This window comes from Lycium barbarum, chromosome 10, assembly GCF_019175385.1.
Source record: "Lycium barbarum isolate Lr01 chromosome 10, ASM1917538v2, whole genome shotgun sequence".
Classification (NCBI taxonomy): Eukaryota; Viridiplantae; Streptophyta; class Magnoliopsida; order Solanales; family Solanaceae; genus Lycium; species Lycium barbarum.
In genome coordinates this window covers 20,564,260-20,590,626 of record NC_083346.1, presented here as the reverse complement: position 1 = coordinate 20,590,626, position 26,367 = coordinate 20,564,260, and the positions used below count along the sequence as shown (strand labels likewise).

The window sequence follows — 26,367 nt, the reverse complement described above, 5'->3', positions numbered from 1 at the left end:
GGAGAGAGGAAAACGGGCAAACACTACTTATTTCCTTTCTTTTTCTTTGGTTTTCCTACAAGTTTTGAAATTATGGAAGGTAGGAGTTTATGCTTTTGTTTGTTACCATTTAACTTGTGTTGACGATATATAATTTTTTACGCCATCAAGTTAAGGTTACCACTTATAATGATAAGTAAATATTTATATTAATGTAGCAAATCAACAACTATATTCTAATAAGTAGTTGTTAAAATACATTATAGTCGGAAAAGTTATTTACACCGTCAGATTCATTTATTACTTTGATCAAAGACCCGCTTTAATCTATATGCTAATGTCTATATATATATATATATATATATATATATATATATATATATATATATATATATATATATATATATATAATATTTGACAATTTCTAGTGGAGAACTTATTTTCAACTCTAGTGGAGAAATGAAGCTTACAAAAATTTATAAGTAACTCAATGGTTTGATTAATTGAATAGATGGATAGACGTACAATTTCCACACTTGTCTCCTGATTAATTTTGTTAGTACAAATAAAAAAAGATCAAACTTTTATTTATACAAAAAAGAAAGTGCTTTGGAAAATAAATAAAGTACAATTGCTTCTATTTTTTAATAAGTAAAGCAAAGTAACAAAAAAAATAAGAGATTTTAAGACTTTATCATGATATAAGAATTTATTTGTCTCATACTATGGTGGTACAAATATTTTGCATCCTCTCCTAAAAGAAGAGTTATCGTCAAGTTATGGTGATTTTGCAAAAAATGGATCATTAAATCCGTTATTTAAATTTTATTCTCATTTAATGAATTTGCGCAAAAATATGATCATTTAGAGCCGAGGGTCATAACTTTTTCATAAGTTAGGTAGAGCGGGTCATAATAATACAAATTGCTCATAAATTCTGACAGATGAGCAGAACTTGCTTGTATTATTCAAGTGTTCACAAGTTTGATAGACTGACAAGTCAAACTCATAAGCGGCCTCCTAAACTTATCCTCAGATTCCTCATGGCCACCTAAACTGACACTTGTTCCGAATTGACACCTAAACCACTCCGAATTTGAACCACTTTGGCACTTTTTCGATAATCAGCCGAAAGTATAAAATGTATGTAGTCTACTCGCGGTGACATGGCAAAGTTGACGAATTAAATAATGACATGTGGCATTTGAGTCAAAACAATTATTTAAAAATTAATTATAAGAATAACAAAAAGAAAAACTATTTAAAATCTATTTAACTAATTAAAAAATATTTTAATAATGAAAGAAAAATAAAAAACCTATTTTCTAGAACACCCACCCCACCCAAACCCCACTGTCTTCCGATAACTCCCCAACCGCAACAGCCCCGACTTCACCTTCCTTCCTCATTTCATTTCCCAACTATTAACCTTCATTCCCATCCAATTTCCCTCCTCCGTCTCATTTTTCATCGGTACAAGGAGCAAGAACGGAGTTTCACCGGAAAAAAATAGTGAATTCTCTCGATCTTGCCGGGAAAAATGGAGTTAGTCGGAAATTTATTTTAGGCCCCATATCTGATTTTCCTTTTCGTTGAAAATCTCTTCTTTTCTTTTTTCCAATCAATTTCTTTTGCTTAATCATGTGATTCATTATTGTTAGATTATATTTATAAAAGTACATGTCGGGATTGAACTTTGCCAGAAAAAATGGAATTTCGTTGCTACTAAGATTTTTGCGATGTGGAGAAGGTGAATGGCTGGAGATTGAGAAAGAAGGGGAAGGAGCTGTGGATGGTAGTGGCGTCAGTGCGGCGGTGGCGGAGTGGTGGTAGGGACATAACCAGAGAAGAGATTATTATTTTTTGGGCTAAATAATGCCCTTTCACGCGCTTGATGTGTGTGCATTAACACATTTTGCCACCTCAGCAAAAAGTGCCAAAGTAGTTCAAATTCGGAGCGGTTTAGGTGTCAAATTAGAACAAGCGTCAGTTTAGGTGGCCATGAAAAATATGAGGACAAGTTTAGGGGGTCGCTTATGACTTTAGCCTTTATTTTACTTATATTGTTCACAGGATATGACGAATGATAAAATATCTCAAGTTTTAATGGACTGTCAAGACTCAAGACTTTGAGCTATCTTTGTATTACCTATTAAATTGTTCATGAATTTATTTTTCTTTCAAATTTACCTTTATTTTCTTTGCTACAAATTTCGTTGTTTGAAAATGATTTGGACATTGGTATTCCAATATACATAAATCATGACTCTTAACATTGATGCTTCTGCTCAATTATGCAATTGATTTTTTGTCGTGTAATTATTTTTGTGATGTTGGAGTTGTTTATGTATATCGTTTATGTCATATTGAGTTGTATTATATTGCGTTTAAGTATATCTCTTAGTTGTTTTCTTAACATATGCACATGTTATGTGCAGTCAATGATCCTTATTGAGTATTTCTCGTACTCACCCTCTTTCTTTTTTGCACTTTGGATGCAGATTTAGATCTGAGCAGAGAGTAAGCTTTGAAAATCGTTTGTAATTTCAGTGGTGAGCTGACGACTAGTTCATAGTAGCTTAGAATTTCATTTCTATTTATTCTTGTCCAGACAGATTAAAAAACGTTGCTTCAATAATATGTTAGATCTCTTCATTGGTATATATGTTGGCAGAGATGTAAGTTATCTTTCCTAACATTATCCATCAATAAATATAGTCCATTACAATGTGTTACAGTCATTTATACGAAAAACATCAACCTTTACTGAATTTAGCGATGTCAAATTGGCAAGTTGGATCATTTGAACCATCAAACTGGTCAACCCAAAACAAGTTAAAACCCAATCCTCCTGATATATGAGACATTGTGGTTATCTACTCTTAGATGCTTATGACCAATTTTCGGGGATGTACTTGGATTACTTCCACACTATTTTAGATTATTTCAGATATTGTTATTTATATGATTTCCTTGTTTGGACTTTACTTTTGACTATTGAAATATATGTTCAAATGATTAGTGGGTTATTGATTTGCCCATTACCGTAATTGAAATTCAAAAATAAATCATATACTATACATAGTACATGGTTACACCTATATATTAGTCAGTTTTGTTCATTTTTTTTCTAATATCAAATTAAATTTTAAAAAATCAATGTTTTTCTTAAATTTAAAACCAAACAAATGTTATGGAACAGAAGAAACTAAAGAGAAAATTAAAGAGAGAATAGACTATAACTCTTTGTATTGATTCTTGAATTGTTTCTTTTATTGAAAAATTAAGGACTACATCTCTATTTATGGAGAAATAAAGAGAATTTAATAATAATAAAATTATTCTCCTTATAGATACCAAACTAAAGGAAACTAAATATTCTATAATTAATATAGTAACTAGACTTAGAAGAAACTAAATATTCTAGAATATTCATAGACAAAAGAAATGAAGTAAATATTGTTGGAAAATATGCACAGCGGAAGCATTCCAAAAATCTTACTGCTTACATGAACAATAGTGTCACGACCCAAACCGATGGGCCATGACTAGTGCCCGGGCTGGACACTCGTATACGAACCTGCTGGACATACTCAGACTGAAGCTAAGAACAATATGGAAATTTGTAAAAGCATGTTGTACACTCATAGTGCCATATATCAGAATGAACATGTCTCCTGAGGAGTCACGGCTAACCAAAACATAACAAAATATGCAAGCCGACACGGCTGCCACTATATACGGGAATATCCAAAACGAACTACGTCAATATAGTTGACCAAAACATATATACAACCCACACATGTCCACAGACCTCTAAGAGTATAACAGTGAAATATAGCGGTACAGGGCCCCGCCATACCCCTGAATATGCATAAGTCTATATCAAAAGGGTCTGTACCAAAATGACTCAAGCTCCAGAACAATGAAGCTCTCCAAGCAGCTGAGCAGAAGTCCTAAGCTGGCGGATCACCAAACTGAGTATCTGTACCTGCGGGCATGAAACGCAGCCCCCGAAGAAAGGGGGTCAGTACGGAAAATGTACTGAATATGTAAAGCATGAAGTACAGTAATGAAGATCATGACTGAGTGGAAAGATGACAGGAGATGAGTAAGATAATCAAGGGATACCAATGCATTTGTACCTTATGTTATAAGTCATGCATTTTATATACACCGTACCCGGCCCATTATGAGACTCGGTGAATGAAGTCATATACATATATACCGTACCCGGCACATTAGTAAGGGACTCGATGAAATATAAATATATACTGTACCCGGCCCTCTAGTGAGGGACTCGGTGAAATATAAATATATACCGTACCCAGCCCTCTAGTGAGGGACTCGGTGAAATATAAATATATACCGTACCCGGCCCTCTTGTGAGGGACTCGGTGAAATATAAATATATACTATACCCGGCCCTCTGTCTGCTAGTTCGCAGTCAACACAAATCAACCTTTGGGGGGAATAATAAAAAGAAAAACCTTAAAAAAAATGAAGAAAACTGCGTTAGTATAGTGCGAATGATTGCTGCTTAAAATAATGCGAACATTGAGCAAACAACGTTGAAAGAAACACATATTGCATAGCAAACAAAACACATATTGCATAGCAAACAAATCACATAGTAAAAAGGGAGATATAACAAACACAACGCGACCTATTATGCAAGGGATCTCTTTTGTACTAGAGGTAGGCCTAACGCGGATTTGAAGGATAAAATATGCAATTATATGTCATCCCAATGTGCTATTAATTAAAGACCCATACAATGTTTGAAAATTTTGGTACAAAGGAAATTATTACAACTTGACTTTCATAAGCTAATTAACAATGAGGAAGGTCCTTCGTCATCCTTGAGCCTCTGGGTTGCTTGGATATATTTGACCGATCTTTCGGCGATTTTGTATGACATAGCCAGAACTCCTCCCGTTTTGATGCCTTCTTTGATGCCAATTTCTTCTTGCTGGGCTAGAAGTGTATCTAATTCTTGCATGCTTTGCTTGTAACTAAATGCCTGCTGCTCGTATTGTACTGACTCATGGCTACCTGCGTTCACAAATGGTTAGTTCTACCTAAATAGCACATGGTACACATGTTTATCCTTCAAATCAATGCACATAACGTGATAATCGTCACTTGGGGTCATAGACCCACTCGGACATTTGGACGAGGTTGACTAATGGACTTAATACGCCTCGGATATTAAGCCTCCTAGGTTTGCGTGATGCATGTTCTTAAAGAGGGTTTTGGTTTAGCTCTATCTTGGGCTGACTAAGAGTTGGTTTCCTATGATGCAAGTTTCCCCCAAGTGGACAACTTGGGAGTGGAAAGTCCGTGGCTGTCGACTGCACCGCCGATCGACTAAATCCACAAGATCGATCCGACTAAAAAAAGGTGTTTTAGTAGTGCACGGCCGCGAACCGCGAACGTATACGAATGCCAAGCCTTTCATTAGTAACTCATGATCCGGTATGAAGACTCTTTTGTGAATACACAACCATGTACAAAATGAACCGTCATTTGGGATTCGAGAGAATAGATAGGATGAACTAACGCTTGAGGGACCAAAGACAACTGTCATGCCAAGTACTACTGAGAAGTAGAGTTCATTGGAGTTATGTGTGTTCGTCGTTTGTTCATTTTTATGTAATTCATGCCAAAGAAGGAAGAAGAGATAGCTTTACATACCTTGAAGCTTATCTATTCACCCAACTTCTACCTCTCGAACTCGCAAATCTACAATCAAGGGAATTCATACTATTGTTAGGCTCGTTATCAAGTGCTTATCTTAAGCCTTTAAATTAACTCTTTCTAGAACCTGCCGAAATTTCAGCAGCATCTCCCCTATTTATATCCCTAGCCCAAAATCACAATACCAACAACTAACAACAACAACCTCAATACTTTCATCAACAACGTTACCATCAATGTCCAAATACTCCATAAGACAACCTATATGATGTTTATCCGATTTTTCAACCAACTACTTCATTATACGACAATTTAATCGCTCTATTTCCATAAATAAACCTAAAGCAATATCAATAAGAAGATATTCTTACCTTGCTCTTACTAAAACAACAATATCTTCAATAGCTACTTTGAATCTAAGACAAAATCCACCGCCAAGCGATACTATAGTAACAACTATATGCTACCCGAGCCTCGATTAATGCTCCGCTACTCAAAAGCACTCCAATTCCTCACTTTTTATGACATAAATACCCCTATCTATGTGCTGAGTTTTTTAGGAAATAATTTGGGGCAAAATGAGGGTCTTGGCCCTTGTATAGGGTGTAGAAGTCGGTGGAAACCGACTTAATCATTGACCTTCGCGAACGCGGTGGTCTAGAATATTTATGGCCATCGCGAACGCAAGACCCTATTGCGAACGCGTAGGGCAATTCTACCCAGTTCGACCAGATTTTCGTTCTTCACCTGCTCGACCTCCAATCCTTCCGATACTTCTCATACATGATCTTAAACCCCCATAACCATAATATGGGTGCATATCACTCCGGATCGCGATTAAAACAACTAACACCTAATGAACCTCAACGTCCAAAACTACAAGGTGTAACATCCTTCCCCCCTTGAAACATTCATCCTCGAATGTTGTAGAATGTAAACCCACAACATCTCCGTTGGTTTCATAAAACGGTTTTCTTTCTCTTAGAATCCGATCGCCTTATCTTTATGCTATAAATTGATCAGTCTCTTCTCGTTCTTTCTTAACTCTTTCACTGGACTCATTTATGTGTTCCATCACCTCTTTGTTCTTATGTACTTAATCAGGTATTAACTAGTATCCCGCTCTCATTCTGTTTCCATTATCGTAGTCTTTCTTTGCCATACCATAACTACTCGTCGTTTTGCAAGTACTTCCTTTTTCTCACTCCTTGTTTCTAGATTAGTGGGCAGCTTCCCTTCTCAAATACAGTGCCTTTTTTGCGTTTACTCCTTCAGTGCCATCTCGACTATCCTTTTTTTGTACCCGTTGATCTTAGACATACACTGTATTGACTCCTTGTAGTCCATTAGTCAGGCTCTCTAATCCTTTACATCCTTGTCACAATCTCTCTTACCCTGACATTCCAAATGTTTATCCAACATTACTTTGTTGCTAGTAAGCATAATGGTTATGTTCCTTAAGCTATCGTCCCCAATTCCTTTCCAAGACCAGTTATAACAGTATCCAAAATACATATATACATAATGCTTCCTCACCATTTTTATTATTCTTTGATGCGTATCGCTTAGGACAATCTATAATCCAAGTTCAAACTAATTTCATAACTTACAACATCTTTGAGCTCCTACCAAAACTTTCCCTTTAGCTTCCTTCCCTCAAATCTCGTGATATGAATCCAAAAGCATAGGACTATGGAAATTCTTACTTCATCACAACTTTCTTGCAACGTAAGTATATTTATCCTCGATTTCCTTGTACCGGCGATTACTTCGTCAGTTGTTGTTCTTTGTTGGCTTTCCAGCGTAGTCTTCTTTTTATTTTAGTTGGGCATAACTTCACGTCGATGGTTCATATAATTCCATAGTATATGCTCTCATTTTCAGTACAATTAGCGATCTGTGAGATGTTTTCTAATATCCGGTGGTATGGGTCTCTTTCCATTCATAAGAACATCGTTCTTCCTTTCTTCGGAACTGCCAAACTGCCAATCATTATTCCTTTTGCTACAATTGTCATCCCCTCCAGTGCTAAAATTCGCCCTTGTTGTCATCCCAAGTGTCCTTTGGGTTCGTCATCCTTTCCAACATTCTCTGTGAAATTAGCTTGTAGACCTTTCTTATTCTCTTTATCACCCTTTAAGATATGTCGTTGCATACTTAGGTACGACAATTTTTCCCGATACGAGGGATTCAAACCACGGTCCAGAAATGTCGTAGCTCATGTCACCATGAAGCGTGCTCTTGAGCTGTTTTTCATACTTTCTTCCTATGCCTGCCTCATGGCATACTTCTTTTCAATCCGTTTCTACTTTCTCCTAAGACCTTCTTGATATGCCAATACGCCTCGAGCTTTGGCCTCGAGCTAATACATTTCTTCTTCTGGAGCTTGAGAACGTCATAATTCCTTTCAAGTCTAATATGCTCTTATCCCCCCCCCCCCCATACCCCCAAGTCAGAGGGGCATGATTGGCACCAGACCATAAGGCCAAGCGCCTAGCTGTAATATTTATCATACATTGCTCACAACACCTGGGTCGACAAGGCCTATATATACGGGACTAACGAGTAGAAATTATGTCAACCATCATCAACTTACGAAGCATGGACTACAACTATACAAATATGTAGACGAGTCGACGAGGACGCATAAGTCATAACAAGGCCCCCAATAGCTTTCGAGTATCCATCGTCTTCGATAATTATCTGCCGCCCTTCACGATCTTCTTAAAGCCGAAGTTCCTTCATCTTATAGTTTGACTTATCTATCTTCTTGCTAATTACGATCTTATACTCAATCGGAATACTTATAAGGGTCAGATCTAATTTCGATGCTTTCTTTCCCGTCTTTCATACCTCTGTCTTTTATGACTAATGATCTCCTGGACCGATGAATTAATGGGGATATCGGGATTCACTACGTCCTTTACAAAGTGTTCGATTATACCTTACTCTTATGTCCCTCGTCTTTCTTCCCGACTTTATTTATAACATTTCTAAAATTCTTCTTACCTTGAGTTCTCCTTCCATTTTTTTTGTCTATACCATATGATGTGCCGCGGATTTGTGGCACATTCGATGCCTTTTTACTATGAATTTTGGTTGTTTTCAAGTAAGTCTGGTTCTTGTTAATATGTTTTGTTGTGTTTTAGGAAAACAATGGCCCAAAAGCAAAAAGCAAAGAACAACAGAAAAAGTGGCCAGAAATGAGAATCGACGGTCCGTCGATCAGTCGACGAACCGTCCTTTGAATCATCGATAAGCCTGATTTTCCAGTGATGACAAAGTTGAAGACGACAAAGGACGGAGGCATCGACGAAGCGTCGAACTGATCGACGTTTCGTCGTTTGTGTCGTCAAGCAGGATCTCTCAACAGAGGAGAAAAAGGCGGAATACGCGACGGAGCGTCGAACTGGTCGACGGCACTGTCGAACGGTACACAGTGCTGAAGTTACAAAAGACAAAGAAATCGACGTATCATCGAACGATCGACGGTCCGTCGATCTTGCTATCGGGGGCAATTTTGTTAGTTTTTGCTGTGCGTTTTTGGAGCCTATTTAAAGAACATTTTAGTCATTTTAACCATTCAAAATTTATTGCAAGTGTATTAAACATTCTATTGGTGGGTGAGCATTCAATACTCCCCTTTTGGAGCTTAGTGAAGACAAGAAGATTCCATATTCCTTCAACTTTATTACACTTTGTAAGCTTTATGTTTCATTTATTGCTTACTACTTTTGAGACTATAATGGGTGAGTAGTTCCTTTAATCAAAGTTGTGGACCCAAATGATGGGTGCTATGTAATGGGTGTCTAACATTGTATATATATATAATGAGTTGTGATGTATTTTATTATTTCTAGTATTCATTGTTCTATAAGTGGTTGCAAACACTTGTCCATGCACAAACCCTAGTTTATTTGGAAAGATGAACTAGGGTGTGATTTGAAATAATATAACAGAGATTCGGGGCGCTAATCCTCGTTTAATGAACTCGCTTAGGAATAAGATGAGTTCTACTTGACATATTTAATCAACCTTATTTATAACTTTTCTGCATTTGGGAAAATCATGAAAATAAATACTTTCTAACTATTGGAAAATATTAGAAAGTGTATTAGAGATTAAGTGCATGCATAATCTCGACCCATTAGAAATATATCATATTGACACCCATAGCATAACATCTAATCATCGCGGGGACACAACTTTGGTTCTCAAAATCTAAACGAATTCCAAACACTTCAAAATAGCTGTTACAAACCAAATCTCCTTTTTAAAATATTCGGAATAGGATTAAAGCCTTTAAAGACTAGTATCGCATACAATTAGTACCCTTTTCTCTCCATATTCCCTGTGGGATTCAACCCCAACCTTGTTTGGGTTACTATATTTGACAATGTCCGCTTTACGCCATTAATAGGTGTAATTTGAGCGTATGAAATTTTGGCGCCGTTGCCGGGGAATACGGTTTAGAAATTACTGATTGTTGTGTACTCTTCTTTAAGACTTTTTCTATTCCATCACACCTCGTTTGCTGTTGTGGTGAACCAGGTGAACATGGCAGGAAGACCGAATCGGAATCAAGGAAACCAAGGTGGACTCCAAGTGAACCCACCTGCACTAGAAGAGGATGAGGACGAAAATATCTTTGCGGAATTCATCAATGAAGCTGATTATGCTTCTGTTGTGGTTCCTCCTAGAACTGGAAATGCTACTTTCAAAATTGATAGTTCTATCTATCAGCTGCTGAAACTTGAAGGTTATTTCCGAAATTCTTCGGAGGACTGTCCACTTCGACATTTGAAAAACTTCTTGCATGTGTGTTCTTAACAATCCCAAGGTGTTGTTTCTGTAGATGCACTTCGATTACGGGTCTTTAAATATTCCTTGGCTGGTCAAGCAAGGGAATGGTATGAAAAACTCCCCAGCAATTCTATACATACCTAGAACGAGTTAGACAATACATTTTTGAAGAAATGGTTCCCACCAAGCAAAAAGGCCGAGCTTCGGGATAAGATCTTTGAGTTCAAACAACTTCCGGGGGAACAATTATATTCAGCATGAGAGCGTTTCAAGTATTATCTAGCTCAATCTCCAACTCATGAATTTCCGGATGCTATTCTCACGGAGAAATTCTACAAGGGCTTAGATACAATGAATCAGATTACTGTCAATACTGCCGCAGGAGGATGCTTCATGGACAAGTCATTTATCGTTATCACCTATTTTCTTGATAAGCTTACCACCCACAATCAAGCTTGGCACTCGAGTGATAGTGAAGTCCTGTCATATGGTAGTCCCTCTGCTGCCGCGATGGCTAAAGAAAATCATGAGCGGGATCATGCTTTTGCTCAATTGCAAACCACTGTGGATTTGTTGTCAAAGAGGCTTACGGAGAAAGAAGCTAAAAGTGTGAATGTTGTTGAAAAGATGCCATCACATGATCCAGGAATGTACCAAGTCTCGGAAGAAGCTTATCTAGAGGGGCAGCCACAACGTGAGGATGCTAATTATATTAATCACTCTCAAGGGGGTCGTCCAAAGCAATGGAGACCCCAACAAGTGGTTGCAAACACTTGTCTATGCACAAACCCTAGTTTATTTGGAAAGATGAACTAGGGTGTGATTTTAAATAATATAACAGGGACTCGGGGAATCAATATTCCATACCCTTCCGTCCACTACTAGTCCTTTCACTCGCTTAGCTTATTTACCCGTAATTCATCGTAACTACGTGTTTGTATTGTAGCTGTGAGTCAAAGTTTTTCTAGTGTCCTGCTACTTCTTACTCTTGTCACGGAATTCTTCCAGTTTACACTCTCTCCATTCTTCGTTCATCGAGCCTTTACCCGTCTTTCTGACGCTACGACCGAGTTGTCTTCCATGCACGTTCCCTGTATATCATTATATTTCCTCTATGATCGAATCTCTACGGTCTTTACAGGAATTCTTGTTCCATGTCATTGATTTTCTGATCAGTTGTGTCGACTTATCACTCTCTTTCTTATCTCGATGATTGATCGATTTCCTACAGCCAAATCGTTAAAGTATCCTTCTTACTTCCGTGGTCAAAGATCTCCAGTTACTTTACTCCTAATTGCTCTCCTCCATTCCTCATGTTATAATATTGACCCTGAAGTTCATAGAATATCCTTTTAGAGCTGCAGATCCGTTTTATTTCTAAATCATCTTTTAGGGGAGCCTTCTCCCTTTCCAAGGTGATTATGTCTGTTTGACCGTGCCTTTATCTATTCGATTGCCTCTGAAGAGCTGGGAATCCTTAACGTTGTTGCCGAACCTGCTTATTCTTTCTCACTTCCCCTTCCTATTCGTGGTTACTTCCCTTCAATCCTATTTACCAACATTTATTCTTCTAATCATGCGCCTTCATCTTTGTCCGTGCTACCATACCCTATTCCTTTCACATGCCTACTCTCCAATTTTTTTGTCCAAATAGTCATTTGCCTCGACTGTCGTCCTAAGCTCTCTTGGAAGTTGTACTTGCCCCCATTACTTACTCCTTCCCTACTTTTCCTTGGTGTTAATATGTTAGAATGATCCATTTCTAACCCTTTAAAGACAAACACATTAGCTTGTCCTGTAGCACTTACCACTTGAACTTCCGTACCTTGTTCAGTCAATATACTTAACACATTACAACATCAACTATCGGACACACATACTGATCAGCATAACCACGCAAGAGGTTTCATATATGCGACTTCACTAACGCCTTACTCATAAGGTATTTCCAACACTATTTGAAATCGTCCTAATCCTGGAGCTGTGACACACCTTCCTTCCCTTCACCGACCTAGTCCACCTCATCCTTCGCGATCTTTTAGAATTTCCAACCGTTTCTCATGCTACAAATTCCCCTTAAGTTATTCAAGCTCCTCATACTTCTCCTACATTTATATCTGTGGGATTTCTTAGCGCATTTCTTAAACCCTCGGTGATACGTCCTTGGCAACACAGGCTTGATAGTTAATCTCCACTTGAACACCTACTCCTCTTTCCTTTTATACATAGGTCAATCAAGTGACCTTTATCACCTTCGTCTAACAGTGCGGGGTACCTTTACCGATAAGGGTCACATCTGTTTTGGTACATGATCCTTTACCGTACGACCAAAAATGAGTTGAAGTCCTAATGGATCCCAATAAAATTCTGTGATGCCTCTCCTTTTAGGTTAAGAGAAGCCCTAACTCTTCCGACTAAGTTAATGCTAATTTAACCTTTAGAATTCCCAATAATAACTGTCAGTCCGCATACATAACTACTTCCCATCCCAAATTTCCAGACTCTCAATGATGGCGAAAACATCTTAATCGTAGTTACCTCTAAATCTTAAGTTATTGGTCCCATTTAGAATTTCCACACATCACTATTAAGTATTACCTTGTAGTAATTACATACGCACATAGGAAGTTTCAATAAAAACGCATATACCTATAATCGACCTGTCCTGAGCTCGGTCTGGAGGGCTATAAAGTGAACTGTCCTCTCTATTATCCTCCCACCACCGACTAGTCTGGCCATCCTCATCTCTCTCATCTGAATACAAGAATCCGGATACTCGGGCAATTCCTGGTTCACTGACGGCCAAGGTAAAGGGCTGGAATAATCAGTAACACTCTCAGGCGTAGCTGGCCTGACATAGTGCTCTGCCATAGGAGCAGCTGGGGGGAGTCCGCTCTGGTACTGATACCACCTCTGGGATCTCCTCCTTCGGTGTCCCATACGAACCTTCAGTCGGGTCCGTGTCATAGCTGTCTGCTGGTGGATCCTCCTCTCTAGAAGTTAGAAATTCTGGCAGAACGTCACGGGGTCCTCAGAGGGATCAGTCTCAATTGAATAGCTAAGGCTCCTTATGCTCGGTCCCGGAGCCTGTGGTCCTGAATCTACTCTAGGGGTCTTCTTAGTACCCCCACTGTCTGAGGATGATCTCTTCATCTTTATCAATCTGTGCTTATCTACAGGAAAAGAGGGTCAAAAATAATCTTTCCTAGACTCTGGCTCTCTCGCACGATCTAAGATAGAAGGAAAGGTCAGTGACTGCTAAATGCCCTGCAGCCTCCTGTTTATAAGTGTGACCGGCTTCACACCCACAAACAGGACTCTACCGGACACGGTCTGTAGGCAATCCCTAGGACGAACGGCTCTGATACCATTTTTGTCGGCCATGACTAGTGCCCGAGCTGGACACTCGTATACGAACCTGCTGGACATAATCAGACTGAAGCTAAGGACAATATGGAAATTTGTAAAAGCATGTTATACACTCATAGTGCCATATATCAGAATGAACATGTCTCCTGAGGAGTCACAGCTAACCAAAACATAACAAAATATGCAAGCCGACACGGCTGCCACTATATACGGGAATATCCAAAACGAACTACGTCAATATAGTTGACCAAAACATATATACAACCCACACATGTCCACAGACCTCTAAGAGTATAACAGAGAAATATAGCGTTACAGGGCCCTGCCGTACCCCTGAATATGCATAAGTCTATATCAAAAGGGTCTGTACCAAAATGACTCAAGCTCCGGAGCAATGGAGCTCTCCAAGCAGCTGAGCAGAAGTCCTAAGCTGGCGGATCACCAAACTGAGTATCTGTACCTGCGGGCATGAAATGCAGCCCCCGAAGAAAGGGGGTCAGTACGGAAAATGTACTGAATATGTAAAGCATGAAGTACAGTAATGAAGATCATAACTGAGTGGAAAGATGACAGGAGATGAGTAAGATAATCAAGGGATACCAATGCATTTGTACCTTCTGTTATAAGTCATGCATATATATATACACTGTACCCGACCCTTTATGGGACTCGGTGAATGAAGTCATATACAAATATACCGTACCCGGCACATTAGTAAGGGACTCGATGGAATATAAATATATACCGTACCCGGCCCTCTAGTGAGGGAATCGGTGAATATAAATATATACCGTACCCGACCCTCTAGTGAGGGACTCGGTGAAGTGATGCAGTGAAAACGTATACGAATGCCAAGCCTTTCATTAGTAACTCATGATCCTATATGAAGACTCTTTTGTGAATACACAACTATGTACAGAATGAACCATTATTTAGGATTCGAGAGAATAGATAGGATGAACTAACACTTGGGGGACCAAAGACAACTATCATGCCAAGTACTACTGAGAACTAGAGTTCATTGGAGTCACACGTATTTGTCGTTTGTTCATTTTTATGTAATTCATGCCAAAGAAGGAAGAAGGGATAACTTTACATACCTTGAAGCTTATCTATTCTCCCAACTTCTACTTCTCGAACTCGCAAATCTACAATCAAGGGAATTCATACTATTGTTAGGCTCGTTATCAAGTGTTTATCTTAAGCCTTTAAATTAACTCTTTCTAGAACCTGCTGAAATTTCAGCAACATCTCCCCTGTTTATATCCCTAGCACAAAATCACAATACCAACAACTAACAATAACAACCACAATACTTTCATCAACAACGTTACCATCAATGTCCAAATACTCCATAAGACATCCCATATGATGTTTATCCGATTTTTCAACCAACTACTTTATTATACGACCATTTAATCGCTCTATTTCCGTAAATAAACCTAAATTAATATCAATAGGAAAAGATTCATACCTTGCTCTTACTAAAACAACAATATCTTCAATAGCTACTTTGAATCCAAGCCAAAATCCATCGCCAAACGATACTATAGTCACAACTATGTGCTACCCGAGCCTCGATTAATGCTCCGCTACTCAAAAGCACTCCAATTCCTTACTTTTTATGACATAAATACCCCTATCTATGTGCTAAGCTTTTTGGGAAATAATTTGGGGCAAAAATGAGTGTCTTGGGCCTTGTACAGGGTGTAGAAGTCGGTGGAAACCGACTTAATCATTGACCTTCACGAACGCGAGGGTCTCTCGTGAACGCGATGGTCTAGAATATTTATAGCCATCGTGAACGCGAGCCCCTATCGCGAATGCATAGGGCAATTCTGCCCAGTTCGACCAAATTTTCATTCTTCACCCGTTCGACCTCCAATCCTTCCGATACTTCTCATACATGATCTTAAACCCTCATAACCATAATATGGGTGCATATCACTCTGGATCACGATTAAAACAACTAACACCTAACGAACCGCAACGTCCAAAACTACAAGGTGTAACAAATAGACACACATACATTTATGCTAGACCATATAAACTTGCTGAAATTTAATTCGAGAAATACCTCTCGAAGTGTGAACAAATCTTCCAGCAGGCTGGACTCCAGTTTTGCAGTGATCCCAAGTTAATCGCTGAACTCTTTCAATACTTGGGTGGACAAGTATTGTGAGAAAACTTATTCTTCTTTTCTAGGTTATAAAGATACCTATATATAGGCACGCTTTTCCTTTTCCAAAACCTAGAAAAAAATGATTTTCTTTCCTTCTCCACCAAGAACTAATATTCTGAGTTCTAATTAAATATGGACACAGCAGGGACATCGAAATTTATTACTGAGGCTCCCTATTATGGAAATAATTCGAATTGAAATATTCTTACCATAATAAATTACAAATCGTTCCACTAGAAATTCGTAATTGTACTCCCCCATTTATATTTTGAAAATTCTTGTTAAACACTTATGTAATTCCCTATGTTAAGATTACATATACTAATCAATAAATTAAATTTGTCAATTTAATTTAAGGATTAGTTCCTTTAGAGCACTGCTTAACTTATTTCATGTGTCAGATTGATAAATCCACTTGCAAGATTTGACACAATGAAAACTTACAAGCTTCTCAAAAAGGCGTATCATCAATCTCTATACCTAGACATGGATTCCATAACCTAACTCATTATTTCACCAATATATATTATTATCATCCAATCTACCAAGCATATTGATCCATCTCAGGATCTCACCTTTTAATAAATCAAAAGTGACAACTAAATATATACATCTCATAATAGTTATATCATGATTGAGAATATAAGTACATTTAACAGTTTAGAGAATATGTTTTTACTAGTCAGTCTAAAACATCTATCTCTACTCATTTCTGTTCAATACATTCAAAATGCAATAACACGAGAAGTTAGAACTATACCATTCTCGTAATTAAGATAAATTACCTTTAATCTCGTGCTACAATCATACCGATGGCTTGTCCAACTTCCGTCTTAGATTGTGAACAAAACTTTTATACTTATAAGAACCGATGATTTAATCTTCTGTGTATAAGTTAAAACTCTATACACTAAATTATCTATTATATAAGTAAACGAACACATAAACGAATATATGATCTATTTAAATCTTTATTAAATTAAATAAATAATTGTTCTGTAATAAATACTATGTCTAAACACATGGTCAAAATATAATATATTCCGTGGTTAATAGTATATATCCTAACAATCTCCCACCTAGACTCTTAACCATGACAGTTGGAATATACTATGTCTAAAACATATGGTTAATCGTATATACCCTAACAAATATTTCTACCACTAATAATCATAAAGTGGAAGGAAAGTAAATTTTAACAACAAAAACAATTCTTTTCTTATTTTATTCTTTCACCGGTGTTTTGAATGTTTTAGGGTTTGATTAATTCAAAATAGCATAGGGAAGTTCTAGTTTAGAGGTAAATGCTACTTCTTATTACTCCCTCTATTTCAAAATAATTGGTATTTTTACCATTTCATTTTGTTTCAAAATAAATGGTGTTTAAGTAAGAAAGCATTAATAATATTCTTCCAATTTTACCCTTATAATTTAAATAAAAAAAGTTTTACATAACTATTTACATTGTTTTTAAGCTAGTAAAAATGAGTCACCAGTCCACTTGTCAAAGTTTGCTCGGGACATCAAGCTCCGACAATATTGATATTGTTCTCAGTAGCTGAAATAGTTGTACGTTGGTGAACTGTGACATGTAATAAATAGTAGCTTAAGAGATAGCAACGGCTTTTCAAGAAGCAGAAGCTATCACTTGCCAAGAACTGGTAATTTCCCTCAACCCCATTCAAACTTTCTTGAAAATCATATGATAAATGGTCTCAAATTTCTCTTGTATTTTTGTATTGGGTGAAAAGAAGGTTAAAAATGGGGCCTTTAGCATTAGCTTTGGATACAAAGAATTCTTTTGCAGTCTCAGGTAATTCCACAACTGCTCCACTTTTACTGATTGTTGTCAAGTTTGCTAATTTCTAACCTGTCTACTATCTTTTACCTTTTCTTTTTTTCCCCATTTTTGTTTGGGCTGGAAGTAATGATTGAGTGTAGTGTAATGGCAGAGTCTAATTGTTTGGACTAATGGAAGTGGCAATTTTTTTGGACATAATTGGTCAATATACCTTGTTTTATCCTTTTTAAACTGACATTCTACAATATAGAAATGTTAAATTTCGGGTTGTGAGCAGTGGCGGAGCCAGGATTGTAGTCTAGGGGGTTCAAATATATAATGAAGTAAAAATACAAAGAAGCCAAGGGGTTCAACATCTACTAAATATACATAAAAAATAATTTTAATAAATACAGTGTAATTTTTCAGCCGAGGGATGAACCCCCTGGAGACTACTTAGCTCCGCCACTGGTTGTGAGCTGTGGGGCGTGGATAATGAATTACAATTGATTATAGGTTTAATGCAATCAGTGGCGAAGCTAGGATTTTCACTAAGGGGATTCAAAATAAAAAGAAGTATAACATACAAAGAAGCCAAGGGGATTCAACACTTACTATATATACGTAAAATATAGTTTTGACTTGCATATATATAGTGTAATTTTACGATGAAGGGGGCTCGAATGAACCCCCTTGCGGTAGCCAAGCTCCGCCCATGAGTGTAATGCTAGAGTATTTGAATGATGTATGAGGCAATTATATCTTAGTGATTCGAGTTGTTGAACATTGAGATCTCAAGATTCAAATTAGGTCACTAAACACTCTCGGTTACTGGATTTAAAACTTATTGAAGTTAATATTGTTCGTACTAATGTGGCTTGAAGTTGAAAAACTGTTGATATTTTAAGCTGACAGTGTTGTCGTGATGTTGTTACATTAAGTGCACGTAATTTCAAATTACATACTCCCTCTGTTTCAATTTATGTGAACCTATTTCCTTTTTAGTCCGTGCCAAAATGAAATTACGTGCACGTTGGTAGGAGTAAGGTCTGCGTACACTCTATCCTCTCCAGACCCCACGTTGTGGGATTTCACTGGGTTGTTGTTGTTGTTGTTGCCAAAATGAATGACCTCTTTCCTAATTTGGAAACAAATTCACTTTATGAATGATTTACAGCCACACAAATATTCAAGACTTATTTTGAACCATAAGTTTCAAAAGTCTTCTCTCTTTCTTAAATGTCGTGCCCAGTCAAATGGGTTCACATAAATTGAAACGAAGGGAGTATATGATTGCTAATGTGTACAGCTACATGTTGGTTTTGAATAGTCAAATCTTAATAGTGAAATATTTCTATTAGTTACATCAAGGAAAAACCTTTCTTCAGGAAATACAATTAATCAAGCAAAATGTTTAGTGTAATGACAGGTCTAGCTTTTGGCTCAAGCATTAATGCTCAATAGACTGAACAGTGCTCCTCTTGGAAAAAAAAATAAGTTTCTTTTCATCAATTCCCAATAGATTCAACTTTCATGAAGTATGGTTTATTTTAATGATATGAAGATTGTTACTAAAAACAGGGTTATAAGAATAACCATGCATTAACCCTCAGGGGTTGGCCTGGTGGTAATTGGCTTGAGCCTTGGGGTTTGCTCCCTTTCAAGGTCTCAAGTTCGAAACCCACTGGGTGCAAACAATTTCTGAGGGCCATCGGACTGGGGTAAAACCCTGAATTACCCGTGGTGCACTTGCGGGAAACTCCTTGCCGAGGGCCTGTGCACCCCCGGGATTAGTCGGGGCTCAAAGAGACCCGGACACCCGGTGCTTAATCAAAAAAATAAAATAAAATAACCATGCATTAGCTCATATTAGGATGTAGATTCATATTGATTCTTTATCTTGTATGTTTCCAGTTCTTTCTTGAGGATGTGGTCTGATTTTGCAGATGCATCTGGTAGAAAAATGGATAACCTTCAGATGGTACCCAAAAAGTTCTTCGCATCAATCAACAATGGAGAAGAGAAACCATTTGATTTCCTAAGAATACTATTTGGTATGTCTGCTGAAATACTAGTACTAAGATGATGATAATGGTGCATACTTGTCATATATCCAGAAGTTTCCTCTCTATTTTTCTTTTAATTAACAACTACACGCATCTTGCCGGAAAGAGGGGAAAAAGGGAATGAAAAAGGCAAATAGAAAGACCATTTCTTTCACTATACAGTTGACAGATAGGAACTCTGTACATCAATCTGGTTTCCCAAGTTCCCCTTTCATTTGTGCAATTGATTCTTTTACCAAAAGTACTTCAACATTTGTAGGTCAGAAATGGAACAGTCGGACCAAACAAAAGATTGAACAGTAAATTGTTTAGTCAAAATGTTATTTCGACTACTCTTTGCTATACTGCTCGTATACCAGAGGTTTTCCTATCAGTAATAAGATTATTTACCTCATCTGCAAAGACAATGTTTAGTCGCTTGAAAGAACTGTTCTTGACTGTCATCTGAAAATTCATGTGATAAACCTGTCAAATGGCAGAATGGTTTTTCCTCTGGAGCAACTTGGTGCTCAATAGCTTATGATGCATCATAGAGCCTGTTTGGATGGGCTTAAAAAAAGCAGCTTATAAGCTGCTTTTTTTAAACTAAGCCACGGGCCAATAAGCTGGCCAGCCAAACACTCAAAAAAGTTGAAAACAGCTTATAAGCTGTTTTCAGCAACTTATAAGCTAATCCAAACGGGCTCATAATTGTTTTTTGACAAGTAAATGTATTTTATTAATAAAGGCTCAGTACCAAGCTAGTACTGAGACAGAGGACATCATACAAAGCTAGATTGGTATATCTGCCCCTCTGGGCTTAGTTCAAGTGGCAAAGGTTGAGGGACTTGTGACTTGAGTCACAGGTTCAAGCCCTGCGTCATGCAACTAAGCCTGTATTTAAGTGGAGAAGGGTAGAGGTGCGGGCCTATTATCCCAGAGTTTCGAAGGCTGCAGTTGGTCCTAAGGGTTAGCTCCAAATGGATTTCTCTGTCATACAAAAGAAAGGTATATGTTGCATCATAATTATTTCAGACTAGTTATACTCTTCGTGGGGGATAGGGTACAGAAAGTAACAACATAGAGTCCCAACTTCTGAAAAAAGAGATTTCTAGTAATCAAAACCATTATAGGACAAGAATCTTTTGTTTTGAGGTTTGGCACTTCTAACTATGTTTTTGCAGAGGGTGTCATAGCAGGAGGGACTGCCGGCGTTGTTGTTGAAACAGCTTTATATCCCATTGATACAATAAAGACACGACTGCAGGCAAGTTAATTGCTTATAACCGAAGTCTATATCAATTATGTGTGCCATACTACAATGCTAGAATCGGTATCTTTAGTAGCTTCACGAGTCACAACAGGCTTTCACGATTCTTGAGACTATTAGCTCCTTATGTTGACAGGCTGGAACAAAGAGAGAAGGAAAGGGTAGATAGATAATATAGACAGAGTACAACTTTTATTCATAGCCACATGCTATTGCATAGTCCTGTTGACATAGCATTTGCATATAGCTGAGCACTGCTTTTTATGGTTTGTCCTTGTTCATATTCAGGTTTACTGCCATTAAAATAGTCGAATGCAGAGCGTCAGGCCTCTTGTCATTTTAATTTACATTTTTTCAGTCTGTTGTTTCTCCCTGAGTATTCGAGTCATCAGTTTATAGCTTCCCCGTGCAGGCAGCTCGTGGTGGAGGACAAATAGCCTTGAAAGGGTTGTATTCCGGGCTTGCTGGAAATCTTGCTGGAGTTCTACCGTAAGTTATAGTAACAAAGTACTATGTAATAGTACAACTATGTATATCAGGTTCCATGACACCTGAACTAGTGTCAACCAGATGTAATTGAAATTATTTTTTGCAACCATAACTAGCTTTCATTTCCTGAGGTGAACAATCCTATTTTCTTGTACAGTTACTTACCTAAGGATATTCTATTGATCCTGTTCTCTCGTGCAGGGCTTCTGCTATTTTTGTTGGTGTATATGAACCGGCAAAGCAGAAGTTATTGAAGATGCTTCCTGAAAATCTTAGTGCTGTGGCCCATCTTGTGAGAATTTCTCCTCCCAATTTCATGATTGCATTTGGTCTTGTTTTCTATTTTCTTTTTTATCAAGGTGGTCTTATTTTCTAGTTTGTGATATGACATATACCATTTTGTTAATAGAACAGAAATCATTTTTACTGTTGAGAATATAATCAAGAAAATAAAAGTATACACTTTGTAACCGCTTAAGCTTCTAGATGAGATGGTTACACACTTCAACATGGTATTAGAGCAGGCAGTTGTCGTAGGTTCGAGACTCACTGCCACCCGTTATCAAAAAGAATTTTTACGTGCGTGGCCCATGAAAAAGAATCAGGCCCGCACATGAGGTGACGTCTCGAGAATATAATCAAGTAATAAGAGTGTTCTCTCTCTAACAGCTTAAGCTTTTAGATGAGATGGTCACACACTTCAAAAACTTTTGTAGAGACTGTTTGATGGCATATACTATTCTATAGTCATTTATTCCCCACGAAAAAAGAAAGAGGTACCACATGGAGAAGAATTTGAGGACTAAAAGGAACAAAATATCGGGGTACTAGATGATATGATACATTATGAAGCTCATCTAAATAGCTAGCGGAAATGTAGATGGAAATGAAATAGGAAGAGAAACATGACGCAAATCTTGCAGTTTATCAAGCACACAAAAATCCTGGTTACTGATAACATGATTCCTTATCACCTCATAAATTGTGATTTGTTCCTGTAAATTACACATGCATTTAACTCTATCTGGCATCTTCACGAAGTTGTTTTTCTCAGGTCACTGTTCTTCAAGTTACGCCTATACCTTCTTGTGGTATTTCAAATATAAGTTTTCAAATGAAAGTAGCTTTTATATCTCAGTATCTGACATCTGAAGCATGCATATTACTTTCAAAGTGTTTTGATTTCTGTTTCTTAATAAGAACTGCCAAATTTCATGCAGACTGCCGGTGCTTTAGGAGGCATTGCTGCTTCTTTCGTTCGTGTTCCAACAGAGGTTAATGAATTTTTTGAGATTTTCATTTCCTGGATGTCATGATTCTCCTTTTGTTATCATTCTTGATTTTGCCTGTTTAGGATACCACCTTTGTAAATCTATTGATTGCATTTGGTTTCTTGGCACTACAGGTGATTAAGCAGCGAATGCAAACTATGCAATTTGCTTCGGCTCCTGATGCTGTTCGGCTAATTGTTTCAAAAGAAGGTTTTAAAGGTCTTTATGCGGTATGTTAGTTTTTTAATGTCACATATCTTGGACACAGTTCCAGCAACATTTATCCATTGTGCTCACAATTTCATTACATTTTTTGGGTATTAATGGTTCAAACTTCTGCAAATGATAGCTGGGTGCAATTTTCACGTGATAGGTATAATATTGGTTTATTTTATCTTAATACGGGGATTTTGTAGGGATATGGGTCATTTATACTTCGAGATTTGCCATTTGACGCCATGCAGTTCTGTATCTATGAGCAGATGCGGATAGGTTATAAGCTGGCAGTAAGTATCCTGCTTTCCAAGATGTTGAGTGCAATTTTTCAATAATGTTATATGAAACTTAGCCCATTTCGCTGTTGGCCATTTATGTGTGATAGAGCTTCATTCGCGTGCAGTCTAAATTTTGATTCACAGCTAAAGAGAATAAGAAAAGATTTTGCATAAACTGGTGTATTCATACTTAAGCAGAAATTCTCTGAGCTCATTTCTTCTTGTCTTTCCTCCTTGCATGTTAGACTTTTTTCTGCAGTAGCATTGAAAGTTCATGGAATATGGTTTGAATTAATAAACATGAGGAACGTTAAATTTGCTTATTTTCTTTTCCACTTCCTGTCATGGATGGAGATGATCAGATGATTTACTGTTTGATTGAAAAAGGTATGGCACTAGTCTCTTAAAATACTAAGATTGATATCAAAGCTGCCTTATGTGGTTCTTACCAGGCAAAAAGGGAATTGAATGATCCAGAGAATGCAGTTATCGGTGCTTTTGCTGGTAATCCATCTTCATAGCGCTATTAGTCCATCAATTGGTAGTTCCCTGATATGGCATAGTCTTCATTTATAATATTTAAGTTGAAGATTCAGCTGCTTCCTAGAGGGTGTCACTTGATCTGTCATTTACGCCTGAATTATCGAAGAAATGTAGGCTTAAGTACAGATAAGTTTTACATTGCACAATTTCACAGGGTGTTTTCATTTTCCGTTTAAATCAACCGAGCACCCATTATTGACTGAATCACAAAATGACCCCTATGATTTTGATTATTCCTCCTTTGGGTTAATAAATTGGTGTGGGAATCGATAAAGCATGGCCAACTTCAAGAACCAAACAAACATTTGCCATCCATTCTTGTTTGAAGTTCTGAAAATTCAGGACCTATGGATTTTTAGAAAACTGCATTGCAGGGTTCTTAATCTTATTCGTGAAGAGTTGTAGAGTGAACCAGCAATTTGAAAATCCTTTGGGCCAATCTGGAACTCCTCAAAAGATCTGTCAGTTATAAATACCCCTACCAGCACTACTGCTGGAACACATTAATGTAATCTATTCATTTTACTGAAAAAAAATTGCCACTAATGGAACCTGTTAAAATAATGCATCAAAATGTTGTTTAAGTTATGAAGAAAAGACTGTAAAATATCCATGTCAGTGAATGTATATGCAACGTCGAGAGAAAATTTGGCATGATTATATGACTAAATAATTGCTGTCTAGGTGATGCAAATTACTGAAATTCCGAATGTTTAGCCTGTCGAGGATTATAACTTCTCATGTTGCTGCAGTAAATTTATGATTTTCCTGCTCTAAAGCTATCAGTGGTTTCCATTACTTCTTGCAGGTGCTCTAACTGGAGCTATAACTACCCCTCTTGATGTCATTAAGACAAGATTAATGACTCAGGTACTTGCTTCACATGGTACTCAAACTCTGTATCTCCTAGTCTCTTCATCCCATGCATCTATGGCTATTACAAAATGACACTTCCATAAATTGCAACACTGCTTTTTCATTTAATTTAGGTAATAAACTCTAGTCTTGTTCCTCTACAGGGTTCTGCCAACCAATACAAAGGCATCGTTGATTGTGTGAAGACTATTGTTGCAGAAGAAGGGCCTCCAGCACTTTTAAAGGTAGAGGGATCCCACGATTCCTTTTAGAACCCAAACCTTGGTTCATTTATCCTGGTGACTGCATCTTTTCTTGGTTTGTTTATTTTATCTCCTTTATGGAAAATCAAATGGATGATGAAAGAGCTTTGCTTCCCGCGCTCCCCCTTCCATTTTGGTGATGGGACCTTAATGTGGTTATAAGCTGACGCCATGCATTTTTTCCTCATTTTTTCCTGTATATAAATAAATATCATGTACTTTGTCCATCTTCTCTTAACATTATATTTTAGATGCATCATTATAAATATTCCATCAAATAGAAGCTGCTAAGGACCACTACAAATAACTTCCCACGTTTGTTTGTTTTGTGACATGAGATAAATACAAACGTGTACCTTTTGAATCTGAAACTTGTCAGTCGATGTCTGGCACATAATTGCTTACTCTCTGTTGTTTGGAATTATAGGGCATCGGGCCAAGAGTGCTTTGGATAGGCATTGGAGGATCAATATTCTTTGGTGTTCTTGAGAGAACAAAGCGATACCTTGCACAAAATCGTCCTGATAATGAAACCTCAAAGAAGGATTAGTTTCTATGCTTTTTTGCGACTAGCTGCATAGTATGAATATATTGAATTTAGTAGTCAGTATTGCCGCCATTTTCAGAAAGTTGACTATGACAGAAAGTAAGTATGCATAGAGGTAAATAGATATGCTGTCCTTGGAATTAACAGCTTTTGCTTTCTTCTCTTAGAAAGTCTGTGCCCAAGGGGATTTTGAAATGGAAGAGTTACATTATTTCTTCAAGTCATAGTGTGTTTAGTCTCATGCATATCAATGAAACAAGCCAATTATTCTTCTCTTATTTGGGTCAGAATCCGTTTTGTTTCTTACTTAGCACAACATTGGCTGCTCCTATTATTGTTCTTTCATTGTTTTCCGGTTTGAGGGATATTTGTTCCTTATTTTTCACTATTGTATCTTATGCTTTCTTTCATGCCACAAAGCATTTCTTGGTCTAAGATTCAGGCTGGCCGTTCAGTCTTTCATTTAGAACCCAATTGGACTGTATTGAGTATTCTTAGATAAGTGGAACATCTAAATATAGCCTGCGGGAGATGGCAATGAATTTCTCTTATTTGATTTTTCCTTTCAAGCTTTAGTGTGAAAGTGAACGGGAAGGGAAAATAAATTCCTTCTTTAGTTGCACTGTCCAACGAGCACCTCTTTTGTTATCCTGGTTCGTCGCCATTTTTGTGAAACTATTCCTCAAGCAAGGCAGCCGTATGTCATCAAAGGGTTTGTGAGAATAATGGAATGGTTAGTTTCATTGAGGAGCAAAGAAAAATCTTCCAAGCGGACAG

At 37.4% G+C, this 26,367-nt stretch overlaps 1 protein-coding gene and 1 non-coding gene across 3 annotated transcripts; one reads left to right on the top strand and one right to left on the bottom strand.

The window, feature by feature from the left end:
• Nucleotides 1-10,681: 10,681 nt before the first annotated feature.
• On the bottom strand, nt 10,682-10,787 carry LOC132616328 (small nucleolar RNA R71). The gene has a single exon (XR_009573117.1). It is a non-coding gene; the product is annotated as a small nucleolar RNA R71 (small nucleolar RNA).
• A 6,741-nt stretch (nt 10,788-17,528) lies between these two features.
• Nucleotides 17,529-25,868, top strand: LOC132614309 (S-adenosylmethionine carrier 1, chloroplastic/mitochondrial). Of its 2 annotated transcripts, none has more exons than XM_060328724.1 (13): nt 17,529-17,694; nt 17,788-17,846; nt 19,760-19,867; nt 21,043-21,129; nt 21,545-21,617; nt 21,819-21,909; nt 22,838-22,891; nt 23,023-23,118; nt 23,305-23,394; nt 23,835-23,886; nt 24,734-24,795; nt 24,945-25,025; nt 25,471-25,868. In XM_060328724.1, exons 2-13 carry the CDS (start codon nt 17,795-17,797, stop codon nt 25,591-25,593), a joined length of 969 nt encoding a protein of 322 aa, XP_060184707.1. In that variant the 5' UTR covers nt 17,529-17,694; nt 17,788-17,794; the 3' UTR covers nt 25,594-25,868. The 2 variants fall into 2 exon arrangements, with proteins under 2 accessions (XP_060184707.1, XP_060184705.1); XM_060328722.1 differs by having other exon boundaries at nt 17,530-17,694; nt 17,785-17,846.
• Nucleotides 25,869-26,367: the final 499 nt, after the last annotated feature.